Source organism: Nipponia nippon, unplaced genomic scaffold, assembly GCF_047370975.1.
Source record: "Nipponia nippon isolate SJK-2023a ecotype South Korea unplaced genomic scaffold, ASM4737097v1 scaffold_11, whole genome shotgun sequence".
NCBI lineage: Eukaryota > Metazoa > Chordata > Aves > Pelecaniformes > Threskiornithidae > Nipponia > Nipponia nippon.
In genome coordinates, this window is record NW_028262302.1 from 23,748,890 (window position 1) to 23,763,038 (window position 14,149).

General features: G+C 45.2%; 1 protein-coding gene across 5 annotated transcripts in view; it reads right to left on the reverse strand.

Moving 5' to 3' along the window:
• SYNE2 (spectrin repeat containing nuclear envelope protein 2) overlaps positions 1-14,149 on the reverse strand; it is a 200,212-nt gene that overhangs the window by 21,721 nt on the left and 164,342 nt on the right. For all 5 annotated transcript variants that reach the window (XM_087747934.1, XM_087747933.1, XM_087747931.1 and 2 more), the window contains 2 exons: positions 12,376-12,534; positions 11,194-11,360 (listed from right to left, as the gene is read on the reverse strand). In XM_087747934.1, coding sequence (XP_087604060.1) covers positions 11,194-11,360; positions 12,376-12,534 — 326 coding nt within the window. The remainder of the gene's footprint in view (positions 1-11,193; positions 11,361-12,375; positions 12,535-14,149) is intronic.

Genomic DNA, 14,149 nt, shown 5'->3' on the forward strand with positions numbered 1-14,149 from the left:
AAATGAGTTTCCTGGCCCACCGTTCTGCCTGCTACCAGACTACCCTAGCAAGTTTTAGAGGATAAGGGTCCAAACTGCCTGTAACCGAGTGGCTTTTACAGCTGCCTGCTGCAGCATATGATACAATGACAGAAGATATACAGGACAGCTAATCCATAATGAATATGCCACTCTGTAAGCAACAACTGATCTTATTAGCGACCTTAAGGTAATCAAAGAGGATACGTACGTCAGCTAGACACTTGATTTAAGGTAAAGCACTCATGGAGGACATGTGGGAATGATCCTGCTGGATTTGTTCAGTCCTGTTGGTTACTGTGAAGATACAGGCTAAGGCCAGCAAATGTGGGGTCCCATATGGATTAGCAGCATGGGAAGCACCTTCCCCTACCTCTTGTCTCAAAAGGACCAGGCAGTACTTTCCGTCGTATTACAAGGAGAGTGAGAAGAGCACGGTCCTACACTAGGACTCCTGGCAGTTGTTTAGCAACTCTACACTCTCCAAAACTAAAATTAGTCTTGTCTGGTTGATGCAACCCTGCAAGCCAGCCTGAAAGATTTGGCCCAAGTCCATGGTCCACTTTGTTCCTGCCTTGCACCCACAAAGCCGCCAATATTGGTGTATTGTGCAAAGCAGCTGCCTCTGCCCCTTTCCACTGATGGTGCTTTCTACTGCTGCAGCTGACAGGAAGGAAGCCAGCGGACAACAAAAGCATTTAGCTGCTCTCACTTTCCTTAACAAGGTCTTTTCAGAACTCTGCTCCCAAGTTCAACCCTGTATGCAGAAGGCATCTGGCTCCCAAGCAAACAGCTGCTATATAAATCCTCCTGCTCCTGGTTCTGCTTCTATTAAGTGGTATTCAGTGAACATGTCATACTCTGGTAACTGTACAGCATTTTCTTCCGTTATCATGGGCTGGCAGTAACTTACCCAGGAGACCTAATTCTTCCTCCACCCTATCCCCTGCTTCTGTCCCACCAGTCAGTTTGGATCCAGTTGGTTATGGTGCTCAGCAGGGCCTGTGACTCCCCAGGGCATGTGGCCCACCAAAGACAGGTGACTCAGGAACCCTTCTCCCTGGAGAGATGGGATGATATAGGCTCTGTGTTGAGCACCGAAGGGAAGAACCGCTAGAAGAGCCAGGGCTGAGGAAGAGTCTGAGCCAAACACCTATGCTGCTGCATTGCTAACTCTGCATGACTTCAGGCCAGTCGGGAGGAAAGCAAGGCTCGATTGCTGCACTGTCCCTGACTGTATCCAGTGCCAATTTATTCTCTGCATATTCTATGACATTCCCCACTAGTGCTTTGGAAATGTCTCTCTGGCGACTTGCAAGAGATGCACATGTTGGGACCATCTGATGCCACAACTGGCCTGCTGAGCTTACTCTGCTGTTCGGTATCATCTCTGCTTCCTCCTACTCCCTTCTCTGTCTGCATCCACCTGTTTCCCATCCTGAAGCTGCCTTACAGAAAAATACATGGGTTGCAAGCCATCTTTCTTCAGTCTACAAATCGGATAACAGTTAGGTGAACATAGCCAAGGAAGTCCAAAGCAAAACCAAAGGATGTCAGATTATAAATTAATGTCTCTATGACTGACAGCACATTTAATAAATTTAAAAAGCAACAGTTTTAAAATCCAAGTGGGGTTTTTTGCACCAACCTCCCCCCCCCCCCCCCCGAGTATTATTTTGACTTAGAAATCACTCTAGAATTCAAGTAACGGATATTACTATAAATATGTGGGGTTTTACCTACTAGTGTTATTAGAAACAACATTCTCAAAGACAGCATCACTGTGGTACTGCGAGCTTGTATTTACTTTCTAGCAATTGCCATTACAGACACACCATTGTAATTAAGTAATTTAATTTGTTAGATAGAATATGGGATTTGTCAGTCATTTAACCACGCTTAATGCTCTAAGTCATTAATCTCAAACTTGAGCTAAGCAGCCAGAGAAGAATAAAAACCTAACAGAAGTTCACATTAGTGCAGTGTGTAAATAGGAAGGCCGCCTCGTCCAGATGTTCACATTGGCTGATCTGCTCTTGTTGCAGTCAGCAGACACAGAGCCCAAGGTAAAGGGTAAGGTTCTACACTGAAGCAACAGGCGAAATGATGAAAAACTTGAGAATCCTCATTGAGCACCCTCAGCTCGCACATAAGTCACAGGGAAGTGCCACTTGTCTGGCTACAGCTCAAAGAAAAATGTAAAATAGACTAATTACATCCGAGTCTTACATTTGCAACAACCATTCTCAGATGCATTTCTGCACACTGCAAGTATTCCTGCAAATTATCTGCTCTTTGCATGAAAGAAACCTGATGAACTCTTTTGAGATGCATCCTGAAGGGACTATGTGTCTGGAAAGACAGGCCTCCTGGGAGCTGGTGGGGGTGCACAGTGCAAGCCATCTAGCCTGGGGGCAAAAGCTCCCCCCACGTCCAGGTGACCCATCACCCAGCAGACAGTGAATTACCAGCAGTAAAAGTTCAAGTGCAGCAGAGGAAACAAGCTCCTCCCAGTTACGCAGAAGGCAGAAGAGGCTGCCACCACTGTGGATTGAATTCTTCCTTTACAAAGTGTCATTCTCAAGTTATTTGGCCAAACTGGCAGAACTTACTGTTTACTGAATAAAGGCCTACCTATCCATCGTTCACTTCCCAATGAGAACTCACCTGCCACCATTCAACATGGCCCCAGAAGCAAAAAAATAGTAATAATAATAATAAAAAAAAATCCATCAAATACTACCACTAATCTAAAAAACCCAACAAAATCAAACAACTCTTGTACTTTGCAATGGGCCCAGCTTAAAAGATATCCTGATTCAAAACAGCGCTTAGACACATGCATAAGATGCCTGGGATAAGCCAAACAAAGCCAGTTTCTAAATGTCTTAATCTTTGCACCAAAATAGAAGTGGCAGAAAAAGAACAAAACTAGTAGATTATAACTAAAAGCTGGCTGCAAAACTGAACAGAAGGACTAACTGACCTGACTCGAGATTGGATTTGGGTCTTAATACCGTTGATGGAGTTGCCAGCATTGGGTTACCAGAGAAAAGCATAAAGCTGTTTCAGGCTGAATCACTGCATAGCCCCACAAACACACAGGATATTTTGTAGTAACTACTCAGGAAGTACCTAGCAGCAGAAGGAACTTCCAGGTTGACTGAAATGTATTCACACAAACGTAAAGAATTGCAAAATGCCTGCCAATTGCATTGCATTAAGCTGTCAAAATGCTGCAGGTAAAGGTACAGGGAAGCTCAAATAAGGTAATAAATAACATTCAAATTTTTTCTGTCTGAAGGAATTAAAAACATCCTGACACATATTCCAAACTCTCCCTCACAAACACAAATGTCACCAGAAAAAGATACTACATACATTTCTTTTTAACCGAAGAGGAGCTGAAATTGCCCTGCCAGCTGACAGAATTGTTTACAACCCGGTAAGGCAAATGAGATGCACAACCCAGGAAACCTTTGTTCAGTAACTTGCAGGGTGAGCTTAACCGTGTGAGGGACAAAAGACCCGATTTGGAGGGCTGATGTCAAAGGCAAATTTTAGGCCTTCGCATAAACTGCAAGGACGTTTCTGTGCAGCGCCCGGCCCTGGTACAGTGACAGGAAGCCCCCGTGTTCGTGGGCTGCGTTAGCACAGTGAGCAGAGCGAACAGCGGGCACGCCGGAGGAGGCTTTTCTCGCGTTACCCTGCCAGCGAGTCCAAAAGGTTGTTGTCGCAGACCTCTGCCGTCTTGGGTGCAAAACCCCAAAACACAGCTGATTTTAAGCCAGAGGCCCCTCAGCACTATTCCTCCTGCTATCGCGTCGCGTCTCCCACCCATCCACTTGTCCAAGGCGAATTGCGGGGAGCCACTGGCGCATCATCGGCACTGCAGTGCCCTTCCCCCCTGCCGCCCAAGGCCGACGGCTCCCGCTGCGCCAGCGACGCCTCCTCCAACAAAACCCGCCGCCACCAAACCCGCAGCCGCTTACCAACATGGCACTTACGGTTCGCAAGAAAAAACCATTCCTCAGCTTGCAAATCCCAAGCTGCAAGGGGGAATCGTCTCTGCAACCACGGCAGGCATGGAAGAGGAAACCCCTCCTCCACAGATGCCCTATTTATTCGCTGCTTTAGCATCCCGCGTAGGGGGGAGGCTCGCCCGTCCTCCTCCCCGACCCCCGACCCCCGGAGCTGAGGAGCCACTATAGCTCTCCCCGGTTTTAACCCCTACGTTTTGGGTTGGTATTTTACCTGGCAAACGGCCGCATCCCTCCTCAGAACAAAACCACCAGAGCTTTATTCTGACACAAGAGAATTAGCACGCGACGAGCGAGCGGCTGCCCACGGCTGGTGACAAAAAGGTTGCAGGCTGGAGGCTTCGGCACCAAAAAAGGTAGATGCGGTGCTCATTTCTTGTGCAAAAGAGGAACTGGAGCCTCAGACCCGGATGATATGCAGCAGAGTCAATTTGAAGTGAACCCAAAAAACTGAGAAAACGTACATCCACGCACAGGCACCACGCACTTGGATGTATCCTTACTTCCCCTGCATTCTTCCTTCTCGCCTTTACCATTATATCCCGGGTATTTAAGTACGAATTACATCTCCCACACACTAACCTGTCCTCTTTTTAACCTTCCAGTGCAGGTGGAAGGCCTCCAGTGCAAGCAGCCTGTTATGCTGGAGGACAAAATAACCCCTAATCTTCATTTATGATATCATTTGTTTGTGGAAAAACACGCTGTCATGATTTCTATGTGTTATGACTGCCAGAGATCATGGGGTGGGAAAAAGAGGCGGAAGTCGGAGAACCGTGGATTAAAAGTCGCTCCCCACCCAGACAATATCAGGAAAAAAAAAAAAAAAGAAGTTATGATAATCCTACCAAATATGAAAGGAATTATTTTGAAATCAAAGGTTTTCCAGTATTCAGGTCACCTTCCGCAGACCTGTATTGGCTTGCCAATCGCTCACATTCAATACATGGCAGGATAAAAAGTGCCTGGGAAGACACCGTGAGAGGGCTTCAGACATTTGCACAAGTAAATCACACCCAGTCACCTCGACAGTTTAACCTGATTATGGTCCAGGGAGGTTCTAAAATGCATTTGGAATGGTAGGTCTGAGACAGAAAATGGGAAATAACCATCCCAGCTTGACAGGCAGACACCAGGAATGGTGACAGCGCGCAGATGATGGCTCCCCCCTGCTCCCGGCACACCTCGGCACACATTGCATAACCAAAATAAGCCCAACCATCCTGCCTGATACGATAATGAAATCCGTCACAGCTTTTGCACCGAAGAGAAGTGTAATCCCTAAAGGATGGGGAGCCCAGAGAACATGGAAAGAAAGCAGGCACTTTGCGAGTGAGATTTCAACTGCCCAGATTTTTTTTTTTTTGCACCAAAATAATTACAAGAATAAGATTTTACAGTGATACTGCCAGTATAATTATGTGATACAAACCAGTCCAATTCTGCTGAACATGGCTGTATTGTTTACCCAGTGGCCTCACTGCAGCATACTTTGCTTCCCTTGCCATGCAATACTGATCTACAGCAATTTAAAGAGACCTTTGAACTTGGGCTGCCTTTACTGACTGTAGGCTGCCTGGCCGCAGCTGTGACAGGGTAGGACAGGACACCAACACGTGGTGCCTGATGGTCTGCCCTGCCAAAGGGTAAGCAATGTGGCAGAAAATAGAGACCACCTGAGAGGCGGTACGAGCTCGATCGCTCCCCATACCTACCAAGCTGGGGCCCACTGCTGCCGGAGTGGCTACTGGGGCAGGCCAGCCGCAGGGAGGGTGCGGGGAGGAAGGGGAAGCACAGAGCAGTGGCTCACTGGAGCTCCCCAATAAAACCTCCGTGGACCCGCTGCACAGCACAAGGTGGTGTCACTCGAGAGCTTCAACTCCTTCCCGTTTTACTGCAACCCGAGCAGTTTCAGGCTGTTTGGGAATTTCAACTGGGGTATATGCAGGAAACCAGCTGAAAACACCTTGAATCTCCCAAGTTCGATGTGGGAAGGAAGGGGCTGACTTTGGTTGTGGCAGTTTAAGATTCCTGGACCCTGCAATGAGGGCTGGCAGCTTGCAGACACAGGGAAAAGACCTAGTTGCCAAGGATTCACATTGAAAAGAACGAGAAGGCACATTTGGCCTTGCTAGCTTCCCTGTATTTTTATGCTCGCATTAAAGGTCACAGTCATTTGAACCCATTCCTGCTACATAGACAAAAAACATGCCTGTCTCCACAGGGCTGAAAACACGGACCAGACCCACCAAGTAAGACAACACATCACTGTGTGCCCACAGCCAGAGCAGCTGAGAAATGGCATCCCCCTTCCACAGCTTAGCAGCAGCGGGTAGACCTGCAGGATGCCCAGAGGTACCGAAATGCAATGTCTGCTACTGTAGAGACCAGTCTGCAGGCCCAAAACCACCGGATGCAGCCCCTGATGAAGCTGGTGGCTATAATGAAGGCTCAAGCACCATCCAAACGCTTTGCACAACCCCAGGTGGCACAGACACCCTCCCACGACATGTGGGCGCTCCTCCGGTCTGCCAGCAGGCACTATGCAAACAGCCACGCAGAAGGCAAACACCTTCCTGCTGGGCTGGGAAGCAAAGCGTGGAGTTAGTATCAGTGGTGGATGGGCCAGGGAAGGACATCGAGGAACATGGCTGTGCACAACACAGCTCCCTGGCAATTCTTGCCGGTTAATGCACGGCCAGGGCGTGCTCCTCCAGAGCATGCCAGGGATGTAAATCCCACTCCACGGGCTTTTGGCCGTCTACCACCCACGTGCAGCCTGTGCACTCCTTCTTCTGCTGTTTCAGGCCTTCGCTTAGGTGCACGTGCAAGCATGCAGCAGGTTCTTCCGGTAAAGCACTGCTACGAGGCTGGTGACGAGGGAATAAAAGCAAGAGGTTTTCTGTGTCCATTTTTACAGTCAGCACAACGCTTCCTTTCTGCCTGTTAGTATGTTTGTATTCCCCCTCTATCAACAGAGACTTCAGCACGAGAACCCCCCCTGGTAAGCCTATCTTCTGAGCTGAACAGAGATTCATTTGTTCTCCTTTCCAGGCATGCTAATGTCTTGATGGTTACTTTATCCCGTGAGAATTAACATTTTGAGACTTTTCCAAGTTTGCACCAAGCCACCCTCCGGCTGCAACACATGCGGCAAAGGTTTTGTCACCGCACGAGCTGAGCACAGGCATATCATGGAAGTGTTAAGTCCTGCAAGTGCAGCCATATGGCAAATCTGAGCTTGTTACCATGAACTAAGAGAATCGCTTCAAGGACTAAATGGAGAGCTCACCTAATTTGCCCATCTGTCCCAGGACGTTTATTGGTTTAAAAAGGTGAAATAAGCTAACAGGAGGAGTGCTCTGTATGGATACATTGGCTCAAGGCTGGTTTGGTTTCATGTTGGTATCACGTAGCCATACACTGCACTACAGAAAAGATAAAATGTTACTCAGGTTGCAGGGTCAGCCATGGAGACATTAGAAACCACAAAACTGAAACTGGCTATAAATATCAATTAGACTCTTTCGTGGATACAGGTTATTTTATACTCTTTAACCACAGGATCATAAAATGCTTGTCTACTAGAAAGATTCAGCGCCCAGAATGGAGGATTGGCTTCGAACACACAGCTATTCAATGTACATTTTCTCCTCCCACTCAGTGCATGGCTCTGGAGTTTACTTACTGGCCAAGTCTTGGCCTGCCATGAAGACATCGTGAGATTTGGTCCTTGCCCCCATGATGGACGGCCACTGGGCCAGGGAAGCGGTGCAGTGGGCTGCGGTGCAGCCGCACGTGCAAACAAAGGCAGCAGCTGGTTATGTTTTTAACAGAAAGTGCTGAAGCTGTAATACTCGTCAAGAAAAAGCTTCAAGTGGTCACAGATTCGGCACCCAAAGCCTCAGAAAATTTTCACTTCTGTTTACTTGCTGCAGCTACTGATCTGAAAAGCCAGGAGCAAACCCACCTCTTCATTTCATGGAGGTGCTGTGAAAATAAGTTTCTACAAGTAGTTTTTTCAGGAGCAAGACAAGATTGGCCCCCTGCCACAGTCAAAATTAATCATTTCCCTCCAGGTAGCATTCTCCTACCTCAATTGCCTCAAACCCTCCAAGGCCCTCTGGCAGTACTGTCCTGAAGCATCTCCTCCATCCCTTTTATCTTCCCCAAGAAATGAAGCAGTGCCCAATAAAAAGGGCTTCGTCCAGGTATGCAGCAGTTGTGCAGCGCTGCAGTCTCTCTTCCGCCAGGCAGCACAGAATCATACAATTGTTTAGGTTGGAAAAGACCTTTAAGATCATCAAGTCCAACCGTTAGCCTAGCACTGACAAGCCCACCCCCAAACCATGTCCCTAAGCACCACATCTACCTGTCTTTTAAATACCTCCAGGGATGGGGACTCAACCACTTCCCTGGGCAGCCTGTGCCAGTGCCTGACTACCCCTTTGGTGAAGAAGTTTTTCCTAATATCTAACCTAAACCTCCCCTGGCGCAGCTTGAGGCCGTTTCCTCTCCTCCTATCACTCGTTACTGGGGAGAAGAGACCGACCCCCACCTCGCTACAGCCTCCTGTCAGGTAGTTGTAGAGAGCGATAAGGTCTCCCCTCAGCCTCCTCTTCTCCAAACTAAAGAACCCCAGCTTCCTCAGCCACTCCTCATAAGACTTGTGCTCTAGACCCTTCACCAGCTTCATTCCCCTTCTTTGGGCACACTGCCCCCATACCATGCCTTACAGCTCCCTGAACCCAACCGAATCCTATTCACTGGTGATGGCGGATGTTTGAGATGCTGTGAAGATGTCTGGATTGTGATGGCTTCATGCAACAGGGTCAGCACGAATTTTGCCACCACTTTATTTTCATGTGCTCTTTCAGCGCAGCTTAAATACGATTTTTATTGAAGTTTTTGCAAAAGCGAACGGAAAAGGAAGGAGAGAGTCTGTCATCATGGGGCATTGCAACCCATGCTCACAGGTCATCTTGCCGCTAGCCCAAGCCTCCTTGCTCTGCCCCGCTCCCCCAGAAGAGGCCCAACTTGTATCACATCTGTGATCGGTAGAACTGCTGCCTCCTCTCCATCGCCTGAGCTTAAGAGAGGCTACCCAAAAGCACAGGAGAAGCCTCCTCTTTAGTGCCCCAAAGCATACCTGTGGGTGAGGTGGACACTTCAGTCAACTGAAGTCTAATTTAATTCCTTCAGAATTCAAATCTCAGCAGCAAGCCACCACCATAACAGTAATCTCAAAACAGAAAGTTGCAAGGTTGTAAACAGGGCAAAATAAACTCTTAGGACCATACTCAGATTCTATTTTGAGTGTCTAGCCTGGTATATTTATCGCTTAGCAGCCGAGAACAGCCAAGCTGTAAGTCAAGCTCCAGTGAGGTGGATTAGATGAGGAAGGAGTTGTGCTACACCCATGCTGCAAAATGCTGCAATATACTGAACCTCTGTTAGCATTAAGTCCAAGAGTACTAGCAGAGCCCACTGGGCTGCCTGGTAACCTTGGACCACCGAGGGAGCTGCTTAAACCCACATTTTGTCAGGTCCTTCCAGTTCATTATCCTGGTCCTGAGCACAAAGCTGGTGGAAATCACAAATAGAAGCTGGCATGTTCCAGAGCTTTTGGGATTAAGAACACGGGAACAATCATAAAGCAAGACACCAACTCCCCAGTAGCTGCAATATCCACTTAGATATCCAATACTGGGAGCTATGTTGATGCTCTACGCAAATCCGCATTAATGTACCTCAAAGCACCACCATACACTTTTCTGAAGGTAAAGTTTTAAGACGTCCCAGGTAGACAAGCAAATGCTCTGTTGTCACAGACTACTTGAATAAGACTGCCAGATCTCTCTGTAAATATCCCATCAGTTCTTTAGCATATTTTCCTAAATATTACTGGAAATGTGCCATGTTTACCTCAGTTTTAAAATAGTACATTTTAATCTGCATTTAAAAATTGCTACAATTCAAAACTAACACGGCAGAACACAAACGATCATAAAAGTGTTTTTAAAGTGGCATGTTACCATAAGAACAGAAAAAGTGCTGTTATAAAAGTGAAGCTTTCTTCCCTACACCAGATCAAATAAAAAGACACCTTGAGACAAACCACTGCAAGACTATCTGCAGAGTGTTAGATCTTAAGAAGGCAGCTTCTGCTTAATCATTCACGGCTCATGTGTCACCATTAATTCAGATTTCGGTCCTGATTAAGATCCAGCACACTTAGCACGACATTGTCACAGCACAACCACCGGCCTTATCCGTCCCAAATGTAACTCAGCAAGAGAGCTTCTGAGGGCCCAGAGAAGGGGGTTACAGGCAAGACAAAACCTTGGGGGAGAAGTTTAAACCAATGCTAATTTGGCCTTATTATTTCTGGATTACTAATAAACTCAGGCAGGGGGTGAGACCAGCCCAGCATCCTCCTCCCAAGCTGTGGTAGAAACTCAGAGATAATAGTGAAATGTCTCAGTAAGGCTAATACTAACATGATCATGATGTTCTTAACTCTGTCAAGTATAATAAAGATGCTTAATCCTTTAACAAGAGGTCATTGCCTAGAATATGCAAGTTTTTGTTTTAATTTCAACTGATAGTATTTTCCATTTCACCATCATGCAGAAGATCCTGAATTTAAAAAATAAATTTGTGGTATGGTTGTTTTTAGGAAACAGACTAAGTAAAGAAATAGCACTAATATTAAACGAAATTTCATACACTTTTGAATGTAAAAAAGGAACAATTATCATTATATAAAACTGTCTACAGAGATAGGCCAGGAATCTATTCCCTGAACTCCTACCATATTGCCTTAAAATTAAGTTGCAATTCAACACATGCAACAGAGAAATCACTTTGACTCTTCCTTTTACATAGCTCCCATGATTGAAATTATATTTTATATGAATTCTTACACCCTGCCCTCTACCATTAGATAAATTAAGACATTTGGTGTCATAATACAGCAACAAGTCAGAATGAAAAAGCATTAACTTCCGTTTAATTTGACTCTCAATAATAAATTTCAACAGAACTGAAAAGTCGTGTCAGTCTGTTTCTGATGGTCAAGGACACTAGCCTCTGGCTTTTATCTCACATAAAACATTGAAAATCATTTTCTTACCGTGCTCCAATGACATCAAAGAGATGCTGCCAGCGATCATTGATTTTGTTGAGTTTATCATCTATTTCTGCAACTCGGCTCTTGTTGCTAGCCTTGATTAGCTGATCACCCATTTGTTTCAGGTGAAGCTTATTTTCACTGAACAGGTTTATTTCTTCCATGCAATCCTGATAAATATACACAAACATTGCTTAATTCCTGGGCAAAACAAAACAAAACAACAAAACCAAAACAAAACTATCTGTTTCTTTTCCCACGTGTGTGATGTGAAGTCAGGTTTCACTTGTGATGGCTGAGGTTTCTACATTAGCATGCAGAACTTTCACTTAAAACGAAACAAAAAACACTCTCAATGGAAAAGTACTCTCACAATGAAACCACTATGAAAATATAAGCAGCTTAAAGACTTGCAAGTGCCAGGAGTAAGTACTCCTAAAAATAGCGCTTTATTCTAATTTTATCTCTGTTTTCCCAATTTAATGTAATTTTTCAATCAAGCTACCTCAAAAGAACCCAAATTCGAGCCTAGAACAGCTTTATTTTGCTGGCACTCTTATCCAGAGGAGATCTGGGATTAGATATCGAGACCTTTAAGCCATAGGGAGGAACACTGCAGCAAAATAATGGTCCTGTTTAAAATCAAGCTAATATGGAAATATTAGAAAGCACTAACTGCATTGACTACCAGGGACAAGGGGCAGAATTAGGTTTTATTTTTGTCTGTGGTAACTGCTTGGACGCCTGGCATAAGACCTATCCCGTCCTTCAATCTTTTCTTTGCCGTTTGACTACCAGTTTCGTAACTGCTGGCACAGGCAGAGGCGGTGAGAGCAGCAAGACGCTCCCAGGACAGCACTGATCCCCGGCAGGGAAAGCTCTGAGCCGCGCTGTACGTGCATGTGTGTCCAACAACCCCAACAACCCAGACCTCCCCAACTCACATACGTCACACTCCGTGCCTAAATGCAGACAGGTGGCATTTCTGTTTTACATTATGCTCCAAGTCTGAACATCAAGAAGATGACAAGAGCTGAGGCTAGAAAAGGTCATCTTCTCACAAAAGCCTGTACGTGCTGGTTTTATATCATGTATCGCTTCTGAGAGGCAAGGAAGAAATGAGGAATGGTGTCTCTATAACGAGCTATCAGACTGCAATTGAAGGAAAGTGGTGTTACTACTTACCTTCTGCAATTTATCTATCATGTCTTCAATGCTAACATCTGCAGTCTGCAACACTTTGCTCTCCATTTGTACCAGCCAGGAGCACAGCTCTTTATTCTTTTCATTAAACACAATCCAGGCATTGAGCTTGTCCTCGATCTCCTGCTTACGCAGAGACACCTATGGATAAGCACACACATTAATTGCTGGCAACATCTTTCTCAGGAAGGAAACCAGCAATTACGAGCCTTCTAATTTCTAGTCTGCGTTTGATCACATTCCATTTTGCAGGAGCAGTTATCAAATACTGCTAGCTTTCTTTTCAAAGCCAGCAAGTAGATTGTTATTACATCTTATTTTGGATAGCAGGGCCAAAAGTTGACTAGCAAACACCAGATTCTCTCCCTCAGAAGAATTAAACTGAGTCACAGCTTTATAAATAATGAGCTTATATAACAATTTAAATATTACTCAGTGAAAACCTGAAAATGCCAAACAAAGGAGGAATATAAAACATATAATTACTACATACTGTTTAGTACAGTCTCATATATAACACAAGAGAAATGACACCTCGGTAAGTTCTTATTTTTCTGCAACCGTAAGAGAAACTTTGCAATTATTTTATCTCTACAAAAACTTCCCTCTTTTCTTTCCATTTGCTCTCCAGTTCTTGGAGAACTTCCAAAAAAATCAGCATCAACAATCTACCCTTTTTATTGAAAACTATAGATTTTTTTCCTCAAAATTACATTTGCCAGGATGGATAAACAAATTGTCTAGACAGAGAAATAAAGGTCTGATGATGCCTGAACCAGCAAAGCTAATATCACTGCTCCAGTATCTCAGAAAGAAGCAGGATCACTCTTCCACTACCTAACAGTACTTATTTCTAGCCTAGGAGTCTTAAATATGTATTTGTATTAATTTATCTACTTTGATGGATTCCTGTAGTAATATGTATGGGACAAAGGAAGCAAAAAACTGTACAAGTTCTACTAAAAAAACCCAAGACAAACAACTAACCCCTCACCTTCACCAATAAGCTTTGTGTAAAGAAGACTGAGCAAAACATTTTGCTTGCCTTGGCTGCAAATGGCCACTCTAAATATCACCCCATGGCAGGAAACATTCCCTCTTCACATCTAACATGCACCTTATACAGGATAAGACTCCTCAAGATGCCATTACTGATTCTCCTAGACTAATTCTAACACTACTTCGTACCTCAGAGCGAAGTCTAAGTGTGCAGTGCAGAAGCAAGACCAGCTCCATGTAACACCAGGATCAAAATAGGAAGCACCAAGTGATCTCCCACTATATTGCTTTTGTTCTTTAAATTCTGACTTTTTTTTAAGGAGGGGATGGGGAAGTGAAAGTGATTTCTAAATCTTTTATGCTGATCTAAGCAAAGAGGTGAGGCCAAAAGCACTGTCTTGGGACACAGGAAAACAATCTCTAAAGTTCTCACTGGGAAAAAGTCTCCTGGAGACTCCAGGGAACTCAGAAAGTCTCCCTAAGAGGGCCTCTGCTCCGGGATGCTCCCTTGTACCCTCAGCCTCAGTGGTACGAAGGGTAAATCCCTCATCCTTCCTCTACCACTTGCAGCATTTCCCATGTGCAGAGGAAAGTTAAGCTGGTCTGTGGAAGAAGAGACCATGCATGTCAGCAAACCCATCAGTAAATCCTGAAATGATCCTGACTCCATTTTTGCCTGCTAAGCACGGGGCCAGGCAGGATTTTAAGAGCAGGAAGCACCTTTTAGCTGGCTAAGCAATACAGATTGAGGGTAAAA